The sequence below is a fragment of the Psammomys obesus genome, unplaced genomic scaffold, assembly GCF_907164565.1.
Source record: "Psammomys obesus unplaced genomic scaffold, mPsaObe1.curated_primary_1811, whole genome shotgun sequence".
NCBI classification, from domain to species: Eukaryota; Metazoa; Chordata; class Mammalia; order Rodentia; family Muridae; genus Psammomys; species Psammomys obesus.
The window spans coordinates 3,097,241-3,118,947 of record NW_026596064.1 but is presented as its reverse complement, the minus strand read 5'-3'; the positions used below and the strand labels follow the sequence as shown (position 1 = coordinate 3,118,947).

Below are 21,707 nucleotides of genomic sequence, written 5' to 3'. Positions count from 1 at the left end.
ACAGTACCAACCATGAATTTCTTAGGTTTCTTTCTGTGGACCAGGCCTTAAGTCTAATTGAAAAGAAATTGGTACCAGACGGCATGTTGATAGGTGAAACGGCTTAACAGTACCTTTCAACACTATGAAAACTAGCTAACAACAAGGAAGCTTCCAACTTAATCCCAGCTTGATCTCTTCATGTCCTGCAACCAAAGTGTGCGATGTCTTTAGAAATAGGGTCTTTCCATCTAGTTCTGTGGGCATCCAAAGCAATGCTAATAGCTTGTATTTTTGGGGGGTAGCTCAGGGATTCCTTGGCTAAGAACTCTTAATGAGGTAATCTGTCCCTTGGTTTTAGATTCTCATTAATATGCCTATGGCATCTGGGAGTATCTTTTTCCAGCAAAACAGGCCACTTTAGTTAAACTCTTTGTTGTTGTTATGTTGGTTTTTTTGAGACAGGGTTTTCTCTGTGTAGCTGTGGCTGTCCTGGATCTCGTTCTATAGATCAGGCTGGCCTTGAACTCATAGAGAGATCTGCCTACCTCTGCCTCCCAAGTGCTGGGATCAAAGGCATGTGCCACCACTGCCCAGCTTTAGTCAAACTCTATAACTATCGCTTCAACACAGGCAGAGGCTTGTTGGAGAATTTTCTCACATTAGCCCTTTGTCTCACATGTCTTCTGTATCTTTACCCAACTGTAAAGTTTCTAAGAATTTTACAGCTGTATCTGGCTGGCATCCTATATAAACTGATTTATTATCCTCTTCTAGATGTGCTTATGTCTTTAGGTTCTTTTTAAAGTTGATACAACATTTAGGGAAGCCAAGGAATAACTCAATGCTGGAACCTGGAGGCAGGAACTGAATCAGAGACCAGGGAGGAGTGTAGCTTACTGGCTTGCTCAGCCTGCTTTCTGATACAACTCGGCACCACCTGTCCAGGGTGGCATTGCCCATCGTGAGCTAGACCCTCACACACCAATCATCAATCAAGAAAATGCACCCACAGGTCAGTCTGATGGAGGCAATTCCTCAGTTGAGATTCCATCTTCCAAGATATGTGTAGGTTTGTGTTATGTTGCCTAAGACCAATCAGCACTCCCAGATTGGCCCTTTGTCTACTATTTCTTGTTCCTCCTTGATTGTTTAGCACTTTACAACCTTGATTTACATGCTAGTCTAAGTAATTCAGATGTGTTAGAGCCTCTCTTACCTTGTAAAGATTATATCTTATTGTGAACACAGTCCTCTGGTCCAGTGAACTGGACATTGTATTATGTTGTGATTAAAAACAAAACAAAACAAAACACAACTCTGACAAAAAGCCACTTAGGGGAGAAAAGGTTTATTTTGAACTAAAGTTCCAGAAGGATAGAGTCCGTTGTGGTAGGGAAGACATGACAACAGGCAGAGAAAGCATGGCTGATCATCTGCATTCAAAAAGTAGATAGAGAACAGCAAGTGGAACCAGCCTATAAAACCCTAAGGTCTGCCCCTTGTGATTTATTTTCTCCAGCAAGGCTCCATAACTTTCCTGAAGGTTCTATAACTTTCCTAGACACTCCACTAGCTAAGGACCAAGTATTCAAACCCATGAGACTATGTTGCCATTCATATTCCCATCACAACACTTGTCCCTTGGGCTCCATAGGTTCATGGCTCATGCTGCAAAACACATTTAAGTTCACCATTCAAAGCTCTCGTACTGTTTTATAACACCAACACTGCTCAAAAGTCCAGAGTTTCTTCTGAGACTCATGGCAATCTTTGAACATATACTGAACAACACAAAAAAACAAAAACAAAAACAGATTATATACTTCCAGCATACAATGGGACTGAGTAGACGTTCCTATGCCAAAAGGGAGAAAAGGTGATTAAAGATCAGACCAAAGCATTACTAAAATCCAGAAGAGAAAATAACAAATCTTTTAGTGCCATTTCTGGTACTTGGGACTTCAGCTACAAGGCCTAACTCTGTCCTTCCAGCTTTGCTGCTTGCAAAGTGGATCCTTGGGCTGGTTCCACTCTGTATTTAGCCCTCCTTGGAAGATGTACGATGATGATGGCATCTCAGACATCTTGGGGTCTCCATCACAACCCAGGCTTTATCTTCACAGCTTTACACAGTGGCTTCTCAGGATTCCGTAGACTCTCAATCTGCCACATGCACACATTGCCGGGCCTCAGATGCTCTCTGAAACTTTGAAGAAAAAAAAAAAAATACATGATCTCCACAGTCTTTTATCTTTCATGAATCCAAAATCAGTATGACGTGGGTGATACTGCCTATTTCTTTCGCCAGCTCAGGATGGCACCTGATCCCCTTGGACCACCACTGTAACAACTTGAGTATGCTGTAGCTGGTGAAAACTTACCTAGGTATTTGATAGCTTTGCAATGGAGACCAGAGGCCTCTCTTTTCCTGGGTTGGGATCTTACTTGAGGGTTTGCCTTCAGGCCTCCATCCTTTCCTTTTGTTCTGTGAAGAGCAAGCAAGATGCTTCTCTTTGATGGTATTAATCCCTGAGCAATTACTGCCTCTTTTCTAGGACATGCTTTGGAGACCGTTGTAAAGCTTCTTATTGCTTTTTTCCTTCTGTCCAAACAGACACACATTTCTTTCTGCCCCACTGCTCTTCTACTGTAGATCTGCATCAGAGTAATCAGTAATAGCCATGCAACTGGCTCAGCATTAGGCTGTCTTAGAACTTTAGTCTATTATTTTTAGAGTCAGGCTTACTCAAATTCGTAGGAAAGGAGCAGAAAGCAGCCAGATTCTGTGTCAAAACATCACACTAATTGCCCCTAGTCTAGGTCCTAATAGGGTCCTTGTTCCTCTAATGAGCATCATCTAGGCTGCACTGCTTTGCTCTTTTAGCACTGCTGTTCTCTGTCCTTCACTAGAATGACCCATTACATTTTGCTTCCAGAATTCAATGCTTTTCCAGTATAGAATTCCAAAACCACAACATTTCACAAAACAAAAACCCAAAGACCATGTGGTCAAGTTTACCACAGCAAAGACTCCACTTCTTGATACCATCTCCTGTACTAGTTTCTTTTCTGTTATTGTGATTTAAAAAAAAATATCCTGGCCAAAAACAAAAACCAGACAAATAGTTAAGAGGAGAAAGGGCTTATTTTAGCTCACAGTTTTAAAGAAATAGTTTGTCATGGTGGGGAAGGCAGTAGGAGCAGACCATGTTGTACCTACACTCAGGAAGCAGTAGAGACAAACAGTAGGGGACACACATACACATACACACAATTTAAAAAGTTATTCCCAATTCATACAGTTCAGTGACAGAATATTCCCTGATTATCATAGTTTCTTGTATTGGACCATTAGTAAAGCCTCCATCTGCATACTGTATTATGAATTTTCCTCTATATTAAAGGCTAGGTCTGATTGTTAGGTATCTTCTATCACTGCCGCCTCATCCTCAGTGTTCACTTACTATGGGTTCCAATTTTTGGGATCCCATGAGGGGCAATGTGAGGACCAAGTGAAGTTGTTACCAGGGAACCAGGTGTCACTGTGATAGGCCTGACCATCCTTCTTGTTGGTGGAATGTGGATTTGGGGACTTTGGATTAGGAAAGCACTGAATGTGTTAAGGGGGGGAGGGGGCCTAATGGGCTGTTACTAATATGAATATGAAGACAGTACTAAGGGAGATTTGAACTGTGCAGCCCAGCTCAAGAAATTGCAGAGGGAAAGAATATTAGAAGTGGCCTAGATACCATTCTTGTGATATTTTGGCAAAGAATGTGTCTGCTTTTTGCTCTTGTCCAGAAAAATTTGCCTGAGCCTAAATCAAAGAGTTTTAGAGGAATGGCATTAGCAGAGGGATTTCAAGACAGCCTAGTATTGACTCTGTTATACGGTTGTTAGTGGTCACTGTTACACAGATCTACAGTGAAAAAGAGCAAGCCGAGCAAGGGCAAACACAAAATGTTCAGTCTGAGAGGAGAAGGAGCACCAGGCAGTGTACTAAAGCTAACAAGTTTAAACTAAAGAAAAGCCCCAGGCTAAGTGGCATAAAGGGAGTGTGAGCTCAGGGCAAGACCCTGCCCAGCTGAGCTTCTGACTTGTGGAGAGGAATTAAAGAAAAGTTTAAGCAGCATCTAAAACATCTAAACATCTAAACCATCTAAAACAGAAACCTGATGCAGATGTAACTGAAGGAGGGGCTATGCTCCAGTCCTAGCAAGCAGCAGAGCTTGGCAGTTTGGGCCGTATGGTTCTGGCTTTAGAGTCAAGGGGTTTTGGAATCACCCTCTGAGCCTAGGTGTGTATCAGGGGTGTCCCTGTATGGAAGCCCAGAGAAGCCATTACCTGAAGCTGTGAAAGTGAAGCCTGGATTGCCTTGGAGACCCCAAGATTTGGGAGATGCTAGAGCATGGGATGCCTGCCAAGGAGAGCTGCTAACAGTGAGCTGCAGTCAATAATGCTGGAAGGAGATGGGAGATTGGAAGAGCACTGTGACATCAGACATGAAGATGCAAAATTTAGAGTTTTCCCTGCTGGTTTTCTGTCTAGCTTTGGTTCAGTATTTCCTCACTATGCTCTTTCCTCCCCTTTGGAATGGCAATGCACAGTCCATGCCATTGCATGTTGGAAGTATGTGATCTGCTTTTTTATTTTGATTTTAAAGGAGGTTACAGTTAAGAGATTGCCATGAGTCTCAGGAGAGGCTTTGAACTTTGGCCTTTAACTGGTATTGAGACTGTGGGGACTTTTGAAATTGGACTGAATGCATTTTGCATTATGATTTGGCTACAAGCCTGTGGGGTCCAGGAAGTGGAATATGGTGAGTTGAATAAGAAGGGCCCCTGTAGGCTCTTATATTTGAATGCTTAGTTATCAGGGAATGGCACAACTTGGGACAGATTAGGAGGTATGTCCTTGTTGGAGTAAGTGTGGCTTTCTTAAAGGAGGTCATTGGGTGTATCTTTGAGTTTTCAAAAGCTGCTCAGTCTCTTCCTACTGCCTGTGAATCTGGATGTAGAACTCTCAGCTACTTCACCTGTATGATGCCATTGTCCATGGTGACAATAGGCTAAGCCTCTGAAACTGTACGTGAACCCCAACTAAGTGCTTTTCTTGATAGGAATTGCCGTGGTCATGGTGTCTCTTCCCAGCAACAGAACACAGTGACAGCCATTTACCACAGATTTAATCTGCACTCTGCCTAGTTCCCCTGCCACCACAAGAAGTGTCAAGCCTGCTCTTCCATCTCATTGTCTCTCACTACTTCCTTTCCTGACAGGTCAGAGGTGAGTGTAGATATCATCTGCATGTCTTTTTCTTGTAATTCCTCCATTTTGACCTCAATTTTTATGGGAAGACAGCTCAAACTTAATTACACGTCTTACTGTCTAGATAAGGGCTGGGCTATAGTTTACTTGACGCCTTGTCCCATACATGCTACGTGGAGGGAGTGTAGTATATTCTCTAATCCATTTTGGAGGTGTCTCTAAACTCAAGTGGACTGGTTTGTCAAGGAGGCACGCCACTCCATATCTTACTGAGGAAGATGGCCACCTTGAGATCCACACCACCCCTCCTTCAGACACAGCAGATTTCGTGGTATGTCCTTTACCCACAGCACAGACAATGGAAGACATGCCATCCTATGCCACATTTGTAAAGGTCCTGGTGGAGTCTCCACTCTCAAACCACCTGCTTCAAAGACAGTGCAAGTGTGCCTCACAAAGTCATCTTTGGTTCCATCATGTCGCATGTTTGGGCAACAAGCACTGTGTGAACTTCTTCTGGGAGTGTGAGCAGATGTCACCAACAACAGTCTAGTAACAACAGCAAAATTGCGTACAGGTCTGGTGTGATCATGGTTTTTAAACTTTATTTTATTTGGGGTTCCTTAAAGCGTCTCCCTTCCAACTCCCCAACCCTAGGTAGAAGAGAGAAGGTTAGTGGGGAGGGGGGCGCAGACCCCTTACTTCTCCCAGCTGTTTAGAGTCTAGGGGCTCCCCTGGGGCTATGCCAACCTACGTCAACAGCAAATGCAGCCAGGAGATGCTGCATTGAAGTGTTTCTCTCCATCTGTTTGTCTGTAAACCACCACACTCTGGTCTCTCCAAACTGCCATGGGCAGGCCCCATGCCCCATGCCCTACTTTCCCTCCCTGGGCTCTCCTATTTCTCTTCCTCAGAGTCCTAGTCCATGTCCCTCTCCGCCTTGCACAAGGCAGGCCATTAGCTGCTAGCAGCGACCACGCCCTACAGGAGGCAATTATCAGCTGTGCACAAACTAAACCCCAAACTAAAATCCCACACTTGGCATTAAAACAAAAACATATTTACATAACATACCTGAGTTTTTAAAGACACCAAAACTTCCATTACAAATAACCAATGAATTTCTTAGGGTTATTTACAGGAATATGAGTCAGAGATTTCAACAGGAGCACAGGCAACTTACAAACAACTGTACCTTGAGGAAAAGCTCTCTCCCTCTCAGCAATTGTTCACTGCCTAGATATCTTCATTGAGGACTTCTTGAACCTTTCCACCCTAGCAACCATTAACTGCCTGAGTATCCTCAGGGAGGGGCAGGCCTCATGAGCCTCTGTACCCTCCACAGTAGAACACCAATGTCTCCGATCTTGTGCAGGTCTTTTGCAGATGAGCAGATCTGCTGAGAGTTTAGAGGCCAACAGCCACACCATGCTTAGAGGATAGCAGTCCTCTGATGCATAATTAGTCCGTAATTATGACTAGTAATTATGATTAGTGTTGGGTTGATTAAAAATGGGGGGGGGAGTAAATAGACTGAGTGAGCAGTGGGTGCCAGAGGGGAGATAGAATGAAAAGAGAGAGGTAAAGAAATGCAGTCATATAACCTGAAAGAGCCTGAATTCTCCGGAGACTCAAGAGACACCACCAAACAGGCCAGCCTGTGTTCTTGGAGAAAGCCTGTCAAAATGAAAATAGAAAAGGAAGTAAGGGGGGGGGGGGGGAAAGACAGGATGAGAACAAAACAGCACTGGTCTGTAAATTGATCCTGTGTATTGAATAAAGGGATAAGTGTAAAGGGGAGAAAACTGGCTAAGGCACTGTCTGTGTGCTCTCTTGACTGATTGATGGTGTCAGCCTGGATTCTCTGTGTCCCCTTCCTAGGCGCTCAGATGCCAGGCACACCCATAGACAGTCATTTGCAAGGTTAAACCATACATACTGATCCTGTCAGTTGGCTGTCTTCCCAGGAGGGCTCACAAGTGCTGGGCAGTCCTTCAGGGGTCAGGCTGTGAATACTGCTCTTATCACAGTGCTGGGCCTGTCCTCCAGAGCCAAGTGGCAGATACTGTCTGGTCCTCCCCCATGTTGATGCTCCACTTGAAACCAGGCCAGCTCTGGCTCTAACCATGTTTGCCACTTGCTGGATAGGTTTTTTGTAAAGTTCCTTCCCAACAGTCTAGAGGAAATCTGCTCTTCAGGTTTCATCATGTAGTCTTGGGCATTTGTTTGGAGTTCCCACAGTGTTTGGGGCAGAGATCTTAAATGCTTCTTGCTTCTCTTTTATTGAGCAGAAGAGAAAGGGTTTTTCCAGTGTCTTAGTCTGCTTTCTGCTGCTGTGTTAAACACTATGACTTAAAGCAACTTGGGGAGGGAAGGGTTTCTCTAACATACAGGTAACAGCTCATTTTATGGAGGGAAGACAAGGATGACTAGGCAGGAATCAAAGCAGAGACCACGGAGGAACGCTGCTTACTGGCCTGCTCCCAATGGTTTGCTCGGCCTGCTTTCTTATGCCACCCAGGGCCACCTGTCCAGGGATGGCACCGCCACAGTGGGCTAGACCCTCACATCAATTTTTTTGTCAAGAAAAGGCCCCTACAGACACGGCCACAAGCCAGTTTGATGGAGGAAATTCTTAACTGAAAGTCCCTCTTTCCTAGGTGACTTCAGTTTGTGTCAAGTTGACATTAACCACCACATATGGTGTGTCCCCTTCCCCCAGTGTTTGTTTCTGAGAGTACTGGCGTGGGGGTGGGGGAGAGGAGGGCCATCTTTATGCTCTAGCCCCTCCTTCTCACTGGAAGGAGAGAACTTATCTAAAAGGAACTATTACTTAAAGAGCTAGTGCCACTGCTCTGGCTTCATTCCCTTGGGATCTGACTCTTGCTTCGGAGCTTCTTGCTGTGTAAGACTTTGCTGGGTGGAGTTTACCTTTCCACCCTCGGTTTGGTTTACCAGAGCGCTTAAGAAGACAGGAGCTTTACAGGCACCTACCCCAAAGTAGCTGTAAACTGCCATTAGCCTTGTAATTACTCGTCAGCACCAGCCACGTGGGAGGACCACAGTTCTCCGGAGCCATAGAAAACTTCCCATCCCTGGGGTAAAGGGCACAGCGCCAGAAAGTTCCCAATCCAGGGAATCAGTTTGCCGAACCAGTTTGCCACGAGTCGCTCTAGGCTTGGTCAGCCTGGGCTCTGTGGTGGAAGGCTTGGCGCTTGCGCACTGTGCAGCGGCGGCAGAGCGGAGGGCGAGGGGATGCTCCGCCAGCCGCTGAGAAGGGAGGTGGTGAGTCCAACGCCGCTGTCCTTCGGTCCCCGAGGAGGGAGGGTTGGTTGCCCCGAGCCCGCAGACTCGGGTCTGCTCCCTTGGCCATTTCGCCTCCATGGGGGACAGCCGCAGGGCGGCCGACCTCGGGGAGGGTCCCGGGCCCTTGCCCTACCCGCCCGAGCCAGCGCCGCCCAGGTAGCAGTCGCCGGGCTTGTGTCTACTGACTGCCCTTGCTGAGCGAGAACAGGGGTCGGCAGCATCCTGCGCCCAGTGCCTCAAAGACACCCTGTCGGTTTTGGAGAAAACCGAGGGCTTTCTGATGGTTCTGTACTCGGTCATTCATGGATTGGAACAGACCGCTGTGGACGTTTACCTCCTCACATCCCTCCTTTGAGCTGGCCGGTCCATGTCCAAGTCTAGCGCTTAAAGGACCTCATGTCTAGACCCATTCACTTTTAGAAATCCTCCCTGTATGACTTCCAAAAGTATTTTTGTAGCCATGCAGTTCTCAAAAGCAGACCGGAACCCTAAATCAGAGCGTGCCAACTAAATATATGGACTTAGACAAATTCCCTAACTTCAAAGCTACCTGTCTGAACTGGGGGAAAAGCCGGTGATTGTGTGAACGAAAGGGGGAGCAGATAACGCTTTTAGCATCCTGCCGCCCACATAAGCACCCTGCGGGGCATGGAAGTGCCCTGTCGATTACTTCTTTTTTAAAATAGTTATTTATTTTTATTTATATGGATGTTTTGTCTGCTTGTATGATTATGCACGTGGATGCTGGAAATTGAACCCAGGACCTTGGATAGAGCAGTCAGTGCTCTTAACCAATGAGTCATTTCTGCTTCCCAATTCTTTTCAAAATGCAGTAATAACATTTCTCATTGGCCCTACGGAAAGTTCTTTTCAAGTGATGTTCATGTTAAGGAGTGCCTCGTGAGATGGATGTTTTGGTTAAACGATGGTGCAGTTTGATAGTTGTTTTGGGAAGGGGGACCATATGTTAGGAGTTACAGAAATGTCATTTTTTTAAAAATGCACGTCTTAAAATCCCTGGGAAACAATTCATAGTGCATGATATACGGGAAGATGATAACCAGAACGTTTTATGTAATAGCTGCAATATTCGAATTTTTTAAAATGGGACTTTTAAAGATAAAGGAGAATAAGAGGTAAATAGGTTCCTCTGTCCATCTTTATCAACAGTCATCAATATTTTGCCCATTGTGTTTTTATGAAAAATTGGGAACTATTAAGTGTTGGAAAGTAAGCTGGAGTACATTAGGAATGCTTGAATACCTTGAAAACAATACAAAATTGTATATCTGCACCACAGCCATCAACATTCAGAATCAAAGTATCATCCAGTCGAGAAAAAGACAAGGACTAAAATAAAACATTAACAGTTTTCCCTTTAGTGGTGGGAAGATGAGTGACCCTCACTTGTGTTCTATTATTATGTGTAACAAGTCTGGAAGTGCTATACCAGGACCGAGCGCAGCAGCACCTCAGAGCCTGCTCACTGTTATGGAGAACTCATTCATTGATGTTTTCCCTCTCCCTGGTCCATGTTCACATTCACATGTTTGTCCGCCACCTGAGCTGAACGCTTGGTGTTGAGCCTTATGACCGACTGTTCAAATCTTCGAGAATAATTTTTAATTTTACTTTTATTTATTTAGTTTTGGGTGGGGTGAGGAGCTGTGGGGATTAGAAAATAGCCTGCAGAAATGGGTTTGCCTCTTCAGCATGTGAGTCTAGGGTGGAACGCAGGTCATCAGGCTTGGTGGCAGGATTTTATCCCTGAGCCATCTTGCTGACCCTATATATCCCAATCATTATTGACCAACTGTCTTCTATATGTCATTGATATTACCGTAACAACTTATCCACTTATCTCTACCAATGTTTTTGTATCAAGATACAGCATGGCATCCTGTGGCAGTATGACAGTCCCTCCTCCATGCCACCACCATTCCTTTTCTTTGTTCTCTAGGCAGAAATATAACCCAGACCTTATGTATTTACATAATTTGAAACAACCATTTCAAACAATTGAAATAAGATAATTTCCTCATAGGTTTTTGTTTGTTTCTTTCTTTCTCAAATAGATTGCAATAGAGTTTGACCAAAAGTCTATATTTTGCTTTTGGCAAGGGCGATAGCTGTTGTTAAACTGAGGATACCGTACATTTAAAGATAATTAAGGGAGGGTCATTTCTTAAGAAAATGGGTATGGGAGATCTGTTTCATGTCTGCAATGAAACTTTGTTTCATAGGTATGCAAAGAAGCCTCTTTGTCCTGATGTGTTCAGAGAGGCTATGGATCAGTCTGGAGTTCTCCTCTGGGTAAAGGCAGAACCTTTTATAGTAGGTTCCTTGCAAGTCCCACCTCCATCCAAATTCAGTCTTCACTACCTCAGGAAGATAGCCAGCTATGTGAGAACTCGGGCCACAGAAGGCGCCTACCCACGCCTCTACTGGTCTACATGGAGGCACATCGCGTGTGGAAAGCTGCAGTTGGCTAAGGATCTAGCATGGCTTTACTTTGAAATTTTTGATAGTCTTTCGGCAAGAACACCCGAGGAGCGCCTAGAATGGTCTGAAATTTTGTCCAACTGCATCACTGAAGATGAAGTTGAAAAGCAGAGAAATCAGGTATGCATTGATACATATCTAGTTACTTTGAGAAATAATCCATTCTTAATTTTTGTACTGACAGTACAGTTTGAGGTTTTAGGTTGCTGGCCACTGTGGTTCTAAAGTACCATTTGAATTTTAGCATTTCCAGTTTGGAAGCGTTCTGATGCGTTCTGATGGCTGTGTTTGATTAATTAGCCCTTACTAGCCCGTATCTCCCCACTCCTGAAGGAACCATGAATTGGAAACTGGTCCACTGATTTTCAAAGTATTTTGGGGCACGTGAATGTTTTGCACTACTGACATGTTCCATATGGGTGTAGCAGTCTGTTGCCTTCACCTTACTCAGCCACCTCGTTCTATCTTGACTGTGTTAAGATGACATCTGCCATATGCCAGCATTAAACAATTATCAGGACTATGTGTTTATTAATCTACCCATTTTCTGTTGCAAATAAGATAAAGCAACAAACCAGGCCCGTTTTAATGAGCTATATTGTGGCTCATAGCTCTGGAGAACATTTGCAAGAAAAGCTGTTTGGTACTGGCACAGGAGACAACTTCCTGAACAGAATACCAACAGCTCAGGCTCTAAGATCAACAATTAATGAATGGGACTTAATGAAACTGAAAAGCTTCTGTAAAGCAAAGGACACTGTCAATAGAACAAAATGACAGCCTACAGACTGGGAAAAGATCTTCACTAACCCTACATCTGACAGAGGGCTAATATCCAGACCTGAAGCACTGTGGGGAGGGCATCACGTGGTGAGAGACACTGTTTGCCTGTGTCTGTATGAGAGTCTCTCTTCCTCTTACAGAGCTACCAGTATTGAATCTCAGGGCTCCGATCAGAAATCCTTGTTTAATTCTAATCACTTCTTAACTTCCAGTGCTATAGCCACATTATTTTTACCCTCGTAGTCCCTCACCATAATGATTAAATTTTCAGAATGGGCAAATCATATTCAAGCCATAGCATTCTGCTTCTGCCTGTTGAAAGAACTATTCTTTCTAAATTAATTAATGCAGAGAATTATTATGACAACAGTTTTTTTTTTCTTTTTTAACAAGCTAGTTCCCCAATGACTGACACAGAGAGACTATGATTTACTATTAAGCTATAAACACTATGCTAGGCATATTCTGAGCTATTCTCTTCCTAATACCTTTAAAACTCACATAAAAGTCAATCACTTGCCAAACTGATAACTCCCAGGTGGCTTCTGCTCCATCAGTCTGTCCTTCCTGATGCTCATCCTCCATCTTGCCTCATGTTGACTCCTTTCTCTCTGGCTTCCTCTCCTTCTGCTTCCCCTTCTTCAGAAAGCAGGATTCTATTGCCTGCTTTCTGATTACTCTCCCCTGTCGGGGCTGCCTCGACAGGCCACAGGGGAAGAGGATTCAGTCAGTCTTGATTCTACTTAATGAGCTGGGGTGGGTGGGGGTCTCCCCTTATCTGAGGAATAGGGGAGGGGTATTGGGGCAGAGGGAGGGAGATTGGGAGGAGAGGAGGGAGGGGGCTAAAATAGGGATGTGAAGTGAATAAATAATTTTAAAAAGAAAAACAAACTACAGTTGGACCTTCCTTCAACATCTGTGAGTTGCTCTTCACAACTCATATGCTCACAAATAGAATCATACTCTATAAATAATCCCTAAGTCTTAACTTATTCCAGCCTCAGTTAAATAAGCTAGTGTTTCATTTGGGGTTCAAGATTTACTCTTCAGTTGTGAAACTCTAAAATCAAGTCTTTTACTCACCATACACAGTGGGACAGGCTATATGGTGTGGGTAAATGTTTCCATCCCAAAGGAAATAGTTAAGCAGAAAGTAGTAACTGGCCCAGAGAACATCCAAATGCCATCAGAGCACACACAAACTGTTAAAATTCTAAATTGTCTTGTCTTGGGGTTGTACCCCTAAAGTCTCTAATAGCTCTTCCTCTCTGTCTTTGCTGGGCTCAGCCCATACTTCAGCTTCCAGGACTGCAGCTTTCCCAGGCTGGCACTGAAGGCTGGTAGTTCCCAGCTACAGAGCCTTGATGGATGTCCCATTATTACAGCTTTAGTAGTGTTAACCCTCTGTGGCGGGACCTCTAAGACAGGCCTCAGAGGGGCCTCCTAAGTTTTGTCTTGAACTCTGTGTGGAAGCTCCTGTGCCTCCATAGCTCTTCCTTTATGCATGCCTGCAGTGTACCTTGCCCTAAAAGCTGACACTTGATTCTTTGCATTAGTGTTCTCTATCAGCCACAGCTTGGGCCTGTTTGAGCATAGCTGAGGTAGCCAAAGAGTGCCCTTCTGGACAGCAGGGAGCAGCAGGTGAGAGCTTATGGAGAGCACACTGAGCCTGTTCACTGACAGTTCTCTTCTTTAAGCCCCGCAGACTTCTGAGGTGCCCTCCAGGCCTCTTTCCTATTGTGCGGATGCATCTGGCCTCATTTTCTCCATGCTGATCTCTTGCTAGGTTACTGGATGAGTTTTCTTTGCTCTTTTTCTGGATGGTCTGCAAATCTTTCAATTCCTTTTGCTTTGTTTCCTTTTAAATTAAGCATTCTATGTTTAGATGGTACAGTTCAAAGCTGACCCAGGAACAGCCTGACTTCTTTGTTGTTTCAGTATTTCTTCTTGTAGGCACCCCAGTTCCTCACTTTGAAATTCTGCCTTCCATAACTCTCTAGGTAGGGATGGGCACAACCCTCTGGCAAGAGCTAAGTCAAGAGGCCTAAGAGAACCACATATCTGGGGAGGGCGGTACTCAGCAAGACCTAGAGACTTTGTACTAGAGCCCACCTCTCACAGGTCCTACCATCTCCTTGCATGGCCACACGGGGGTCCAGCTTCAGCTCATGACTCACGGGGGGACAGACTACATCCAAACCACAGAAGACAGCATCTTTGCCGCCATGGACTCCACAGCTATTAGGAATGACTGGTGTGCAAAATGATCACACAGGAGAGTTCAGAAACAGGCTTGAGAGTTATTCATTCTTATGGAAGGAGTGACTTCACAGACAATATTAATTATATACAGTAGGCTAATTATGGTAACAGTGGCTTAGGCGGATAACAGCTTGCTTCTCATTTGTCCAACAGTCCTACACAGCTGCACTTGATGGGATGAATCTCTGGGCTCTTGTCCAAGCAATGACATAAGGAACCATGTTTCTATGTTTTGTAGTTATTTTGTGTTAAATGGCTTTGCTGAGGGGAGGGGGAGGAAACAATGAAATACAGTGGTTTAGGGTAACAACAGTTTATTTCTTGCTCATTTTGCACAGAGGCTGCACTTGAGCCGTGGCTCTCCCCCAGGGTATGCTTGGCAGTGTTCATCTTCCCCTGTGGAAAGAAAGAGCTTCTTTGTAGATCATGTTTATTCTTACCACAGATAGGAAGAACAACAGAGTGAGAGAAACTGATGCCCTTTCTTTCTGTGATGAGCTTGAGAACAGATTTTTATTGTGAAGCCATCACCTGCTACTTTAAAAACAAAACTCCAGACATTTGATTTTATCTGTGAAGACTCAGGAGCCAGATGCTAGGGTAAAAGTCTACTAGCTTGGAGAGGCAGAGAAAGCACCCAGCTGGCCCACCTACTCCACTGAAGTCCCAAAAGGAAGGGAAAAAAAAAGTCTCTCCTATTCAGCTCATGTTCCAGAAGGAAAAAGCCCTTCCTACTCAGCTCAAATCCCAGAAGAAAAGAGCTCCGTTGTGGAGCTTCTGCCCTCTCCAGGTCATACTAATTCCCCCTTCTTTCATATGATTCCCTGCACTCTGCCCAAGGTTTGGTTATGAGTCGCAGCATCTGTTTTGATACACTGCTAGGTATAGTCTTTCAGGGGCCCTCTGTGGTAGGCTCCTGTCCTGTTACTTGTTTTCTCTTATTTCCAATGTCCATCCATTGTCTTTCTAAGTGAGGATTGATTATCCTACCCTGGGTCCTCTTTCTTGTTTATCTTTTCTGAGACTGTTTCTCCAACCAAGGACCATGAATAGATACAACCTAGAACCTCTGCCTATATATAGTCCATCGCAGCTCAGTATCCAAGTAGGTTCCCTAGTTAGCTGAACAGGGACTATCTCAGACATGAACTCAATGGCTGGCTCTTTGACCTCCCCCTACTCCCCACACCCGAGGGAGGAGCAGCCTTGCTAGGCCACAGAAGAGGACATTGTAGCCAACCCTGAAAAGACCTGATAAGCTAGGATCAGATAGAAGGGGAGGAGGACCTCCCCCATCAGTGGACTTAGAGAGGGGCAGAAAAGAGATGAGGGAGGGAAGGTGGGATTGGGAGGGAATGAAGAAGGGGCTACAGCTGGGATATAAAGTAAATACACTGTAATTAATATAAAATATAATAAATAAAAAAAGAAATAAAAGAAAAAAGAAAAGAGCTCCGTTTCCTTCTCCACTCTGTCTTAAATATCCTTCAACTCACTGTCTCCTCTTTCTACTTCCTGTCCACTGGTTATTTGCTCCACTGCTTGAACTAGGGTTAATCTTATTTAATCCTATTTACAGAAAGTTCTTGAATCTTATGTGTGCTAGGGCTGAGCCACACCACACTGCCTGTTTACAATAAACAGACTTCTTGGATTAACAGTGTGTACTACACCACAACCACACCACAACTAGAAACATGTTTTTCTAGTACACAATCTGGGGGTTCACAATGGAATTAAATGTCCTACAACGGTCAACACTGAAACAGCCATAAGCCTATCTGTCACCTTCCTAAATTTGTCCCACACCCATTATTATATAGTGTATATTAAGAACACATAGTTCTAACTTTTTAGAATGCTTTATATATTCACCTCAGTATTGTTAGCTAGAGGCATGGTACTATATTACAGACCTGCAGAACCAATTACCTTGTGCAACTGAGGCTTTGTTAGCATTGACATTGCCTAGTTCCCTCTCCTTCCAGCATTTGACAGTCACTGTTCTACTGTGCTTCTGTGCACTTACTGATTTTTCGACTTGGTATGTATATGGTTTGGAGTGTCTTCCACAGTATCTTGTTTTGGGTTTTAATGCTTATCGTGAGAAATTAGAATGGTACAGACTTAGTCTGAACACAGTTTCATTGCACAGGCTGGTATAGGCTTAGATTTTCCACCAAACCTACTTTATTTAGGGTTTTTAAACACCTTTACTTCCCTTTTCATCCCCTGACCTTAGATTAGTAGGGAAAAGGGCTGTAGACCTGTTTTATATACTTCATGCTGATTAGGGTTGATGGGTCTTTACTAAACTCAGTCGTCAGGATACCAGTAGTGCAGTCTAAAGCTGAACATGAAAGAGCAACATAAATCAGTATGACAAGTCAGCAGAAAACACAAGACTCAGTTGGATTGCACTGAGAAATTCTCTTGAACATTCCTCTCTGCAAAGTCAAGTGTCAAAGCATGAAGATCAGCATAGTGATGTTGATCCAAGAAGCGGAGCCTCATTGTATGTGGGCCTTTATATATCTCCTCTCCTCAGAGTCCACCCACTGATGTTCTCAGCTGGCCTTGCAGCCCTCACATGAGAGACCTCACAGCAAAACATCATGTGCCCAACTTGCAGTAAAACATCACATGACAAAACTCAGTCTTCAAAGAAACCAGAAACTTCCACTTAGGGCTGGTAATCCCAGCTGCTAAACAGACACGCTGATCACAGGTTCAGGGCAGCTTGGCAACTTAGTCAAAATAATAAAAAAATAAAATACATATATTATCTATAAAAGATCCTAATGACTCCACCAGATGGAAGGAAGGAAGGAAAGAAGGAAGGAAGGAAGAGGAGAGGAGAGGAGGAGAAAAGAAGGAGGAGGAGGAGGAGGAAGCAATTAAACAACCTTGAAATAAATGTAACAAAGGTGAAAGACCTACAGTAAACTTTTAACACTGAAGAAGGAAACTGAAGAAGACAGAAAATAGAAATGGCACCAACATGCATAAAAGATGGCAATATTATCAGAAGTGATCTACAGCTTCTACATAATTCAAAGTTTTGATACATCCTTGAGGAAAATGATCTTAGAATTGATGTAGAAGCATAAAAGACCCTAAATAGCCAAATCAGTAATGGAGAAAGAACAAGGCTGGAGATATCACAATACCTTATCTCAAGTTTTAGTAAGGAACCATAGTAACAAAATCAAACATGTAGACTAATAGCTAGAACAGAGGACCCAGAGAAAAACAAGCACAGCAGCTCCCTAATCTTCAATAGCAGTGCCAGAAACACACCGGAGGGATGGTATTGTCCTTAGTTAGTGGAACTGGGGAAACTGGATACCATATGTAGAAAAATAAAGCCATACCCTCTTTTCTCTGAACAAAACCAATTAAAAATGCATCAGAGACCTGAAACTCTAAAAGTGTTAAAGGAGAGCAGCATAAGGTGCAGGCATAGCCAAGGACTTACTGAAAAGGACTCCTAAGCATAGGAGTTGATAATGAGGAGTGTGTGCCATTTAAAACACAGTGAAGGGAATATTCAGAAGTGAGGAAGATACCCCAGAATGAGAGAAAATGAAAAGTATACATCTCATGGAATTGATACCTAGCATCTATAAAGAACTAAGAAAATTAAATAAATGAAACAACCAATAAATGGATAGATGAGTTGCATAACAAGCCCCCCAATGGAAACAAACAAACAAACAAACAAAACAAGTGGCAGCCAGCTGTGTTGGCACATACCTTTAATCCCAGTGCCTGGGAAGCAGAGACAGTTGGATCTCTGTGAGTTCCAGGCCAGCCTGGTCTACCAAGCAAGTTCCGGGACAGCCAGGGTTACACAAAGAAACCTTGTCTTGAAAAACAACCAACCAAACAAAACAAAACAAACATACAAGTGGCAATAAATATATGAGAAAAATGTGAAGTATATTTAGCCATTAAGGAAATGCAAATTGAAACTGCTTTGAGAATCCAGTTTATCACAGTCAGAATGACTGCCCTAGAGGACAAATTGCAAGGAATACTGATGAGGATGTGAGAAGAGAGGATCCTGCACACACTGCGGATGGGAATGTAAACAGGTGCAGCCACAGTACAAATCAGCATGAACGTGTGTACCTAAGCGTATCTTAAGCGAGCACACCAAAGAGATACTTAACAGCCGTGTTTATTGTTAGACTGCATAGCAGCCAAAATACAGAGTCAGCCTAGTTGCCCACCAACAGATAAATAAAGAAAATGGATATATGCCTCATGGGACTGTAGTCAGCTGTAAAAGAAGAATGTTGGTAGCTATTACTAGTATATATGATTTATGTGTATGATAGTGTCATAACAAAGCCCATTGTTTCATAATGTGCTATTAAAAATTAGCCAGACACAGTGCTGCACACCTTTAGTCCCAGCACTCAGGGAGGCAGAGGCAGGCGGATCACTGTGAGATCGAGGCAAGCCTGCTCTACAAAGCGAGTCCAGGACAGCCAAGGTCACACAGAGAAACCAAAAAGAAAAAGGAAAAACAAACGCAAAAGAGCCTTACACTCAAATCTAATCTAACTATAGTGTTTAGAGATAGGTGCCTTTGGAAAGTGATTAGGATTAGGTAAGGTCGTTAGAGTAGACTCAATACTGGTGGATTTTTAAGAGAGAGCGCAGTCAGATAACATGCCATTCTCCTACCCTTGCCATCTGATGACCCCATGCTACCTTGTGACTCTGCCAGCAGAAGACCACTATGTGATAGACACCCCTTTACCTTGTGCCTCCAGAACTGTGAGCCAAAATAACCCTGTTTTTCCTTCTTTTCTTTTTACTAAGTAGCCTGCCATGCATATTTCATTGTACTAACAAAAGTAGGCTGATGCAGCCTACAGAGGGAGTCATGTCTAACTTTCTACGTCTGCCTTACTTAGCATTGTTTTGATCTCATTTATAGCTTGGGCTATATGGATCTCTGGAAGGATGGGAATCAGACAGTTACAGATAACAGTGTGGTTGCCCCAGCCCTGCCAAGTAGGACCTGAATTTTGGCTTCTGTTTTATGGGCCAGTCTTGAAAGTGGCAAATATGCAATTCGTCTACATTCCATTGACTGTAACTCATAGCATATTAGCTGCAGCAGAGATGGAAATGATTATCACCTGGATGTGTGCCCTGGAAGACCAGAAGGACTTACCATCTATCCTGTGTCTGCAACATTGGGCTAATTGCTAAGGAAGGTTTTGGAAACTGAAAAGAAGTTTGTCCCACAACCAAGAGGGCGAGGACACTGCAGTTGGTCACTAGTGCAGTTGAAGACTAGTAACTAGTCACATGTTTCTTCCAGTATCTGTTACATGCTAGGTGCAGTCGTAGTTAGTGCCTGGACAAAGCGATAGTACTGATTAGAGAGTGATACACTGTCAAGACTGACAGCAGGCCACATGAGTGAAGACACTCAGGGGCCTTGGCTGTAGTTGGGGGTCTTTCTTTGGGGTTGAGGGAAGGAAGAGCTGGTTATTAAGGGGAATAAGGTGGTTCTTTATTTTGATTGATAGATTTGATCACATATTCATATTTCCTACTCCACCTCCCACAATGCATTTTAATCATTTGTGTGTCCAATTATACATAGGCATAAGACAGTAAATAGGGCATTCTCCCTAAAATTTTTTACCTTATTCTGCATACATCCAATCCCACTTCAGGCTGAATTGACCCTTCTGTTCTTCTTACCCGTATACATAGGGGACATGCTTGAGTAGAAACTGTAAATGTCATTGTTACCAGGGGCAGGGAAATGCATAGTATTGCGATATAGGAGCAGGAGTAAACCAGTGCAGGTGGGGAGTTGAGTTCTGGGGTTGCCAGGTGTATTGCTTGAAGAGGGCTGCATGTGCATATTTTGTGCAGGTGAAGGATTTGGGGTGCTGAGTATGCTGTTGTATGGTGGGGATGTGCATAACCCAAAATCCAATAAAGGTCCCAAGCTACTTGAGGTCCTGTGCCTGCCTGTGTCAGTGTGAGTCCTCTTGTATAACATTCTTAAAACACGGAGAAGAATGGGGAAGGGGATGCCAGGGGCCAAGGAAGGGGTGAAGGTGATAGGAAAGGGATCCTCTTGATGGGAGCATTCTCTTTCTGGACTGTTTGAGTGTTGATATCCTAGCTGTGATACTGTTCTAGTTTTAAAGGTGGAAAGCTGGGTGAAGAGTAGATGAGATCTATATCATGTCTTAAATCTCTGCAAAAAGTTTAAGAAAGTAAAGAAAGAATACTTGCCTTGAATTGCCACACTAAATAAACTAGGTGTGGTAGTACGTGTCTGTAAACCCAGTGCTAAGGAGGTAGAGGCAGGAGTATCAGAAGTTCAAGATCATCCTTGGCTACATAGCAAAATAGAGGCCAACCTTGGACATATGAAACCCTGTCTTACTTTTAAACACATGTGTTCACAGTTGACAGTTGGTTGAAAGGATTTGGATTTGACTCATGGGAATATGTGTTATTCAGCTTCTTGGGTATGTTTGTTTTCTAGCGCTATGATAAAACACTAACAAAAACTAACTTGGAGAGGAGAGGCTTTATTTATTTAGCTTCCTCCAGGGAAGCTAGGGCAGGAACTCAAGCAGGAACCTAGAAACAGGAACTAAAGCAGAGGACAGAGAGTCCTCAGAGGAAGCTGTCTTGCTTCCTCTGACTTGCTTACTGTGCTTCTTTATACCAGCCAGGACCACCTTCCCAGGCCCGGCATGACTCATGCTAGGCCAGGCCCTCTTATATCAATCAGTAATCAAGACAGTGTTCCACAGACCTGGCCACAGGTCATGCTGATAGAGGCAAATCCCCAGTTCAGGGTCCCTCTTCCCAAGGTACTCCAGTTTGTGTAAAAAAAAAAATAGCCAGATGTTGGGTTAGAAATACTCAAGATTCAGGACTGGGGTGGATCTAAGTATAGACCCAGATACATTACTTGACTGTGACTATGAAAATCATGAGCTTCAAACCACACCTTTCCTCAAATAGGACGATGACAACAGAACAGTAGTGATTTTTTGTTTTGGGTGTGTGTGGTTTTGTTTATTTTAAAAAGGGTCTCACTGTGTAGCCTAGAATGGTCTCAGACACATGGTCCTTCTACCTTAGCTTTCTGAGTTCTGGGATTATAGCTGTGCACTACCACACCAACATTTTCTTTAAGTCAAACAACCTTGTAAGAATTTTGCAAGAGCCTGAGGCCCATTCCCTTTCAAATTGCACATACATGAAGAAATGGCATAGTTCCAGTTCCCACACTGATACCAGCGTCAGTTGTTAGACTGATGCCCTGAGTTTTCTTGGTCAGCCTGTAAATCTAGGTTAAACCTTTACACTGGTTCAACTATCTTTTCCCCCCCTTCTGTCTGTTCACTTACTTATTCAAATTACCACAGTTGCTTTTTCCCTATAATGTACTGTTAGAAAGTACATTGGTTTTCAGAAGTAACTCCAGTTACTTAGTTTAGAAATTCCTCTGTCTGGACATCTGGTGACAGCCATTTCTTTCTTTCTTTTTTTCCTTTCCCTTTCTTTCTTTCTTTCTTTCTTTCTTTCTTTCTTTCTTTCTTTCTT

At 43.6% G+C, this 21,707-nt stretch overlaps 1 protein-coding gene and 1 long non-coding RNA gene across 6 annotated transcripts in view; one reads left to right on the top strand and one right to left on the bottom strand.

Moving 5' to 3' along the window:
• Tbccd1 (TBCC domain containing 1) overlaps positions 1 to 21,707 on the top strand; it is a 40,639-nt gene that overhangs the window by 3,495 nt on the left and 15,437 nt on the right. For 4 of the 5 annotated variants that reach the window (XM_055625196.1, XM_055625200.1, XM_055625198.1 and 1 more), the window contains exon 2: positions 10,799 to 11,177. In XM_055625196.1, coding sequence (XP_055481171.1) covers positions 10,799 to 11,177 — 379 coding nt within the window. Of the gene's footprint in view, positions 1 to 8,478; positions 8,535 to 10,798; positions 11,178 to 21,707 lie in introns of those variants that run through there. The other variant, XM_055625199.1, reaches the window with a different exon arrangement.
• On the bottom strand, positions 1,323 to 8,420 carry LOC129689780 (uncharacterized). Its single transcript, XR_008722176.1, has 3 exons — positions 8,244 to 8,420; positions 6,854 to 6,926; positions 1,323 to 2,188 (listed from the first exon to the last, which is right to left on the bottom strand). It is a non-coding gene; the product is annotated as an uncharacterized LOC129689780 (long non-coding RNA).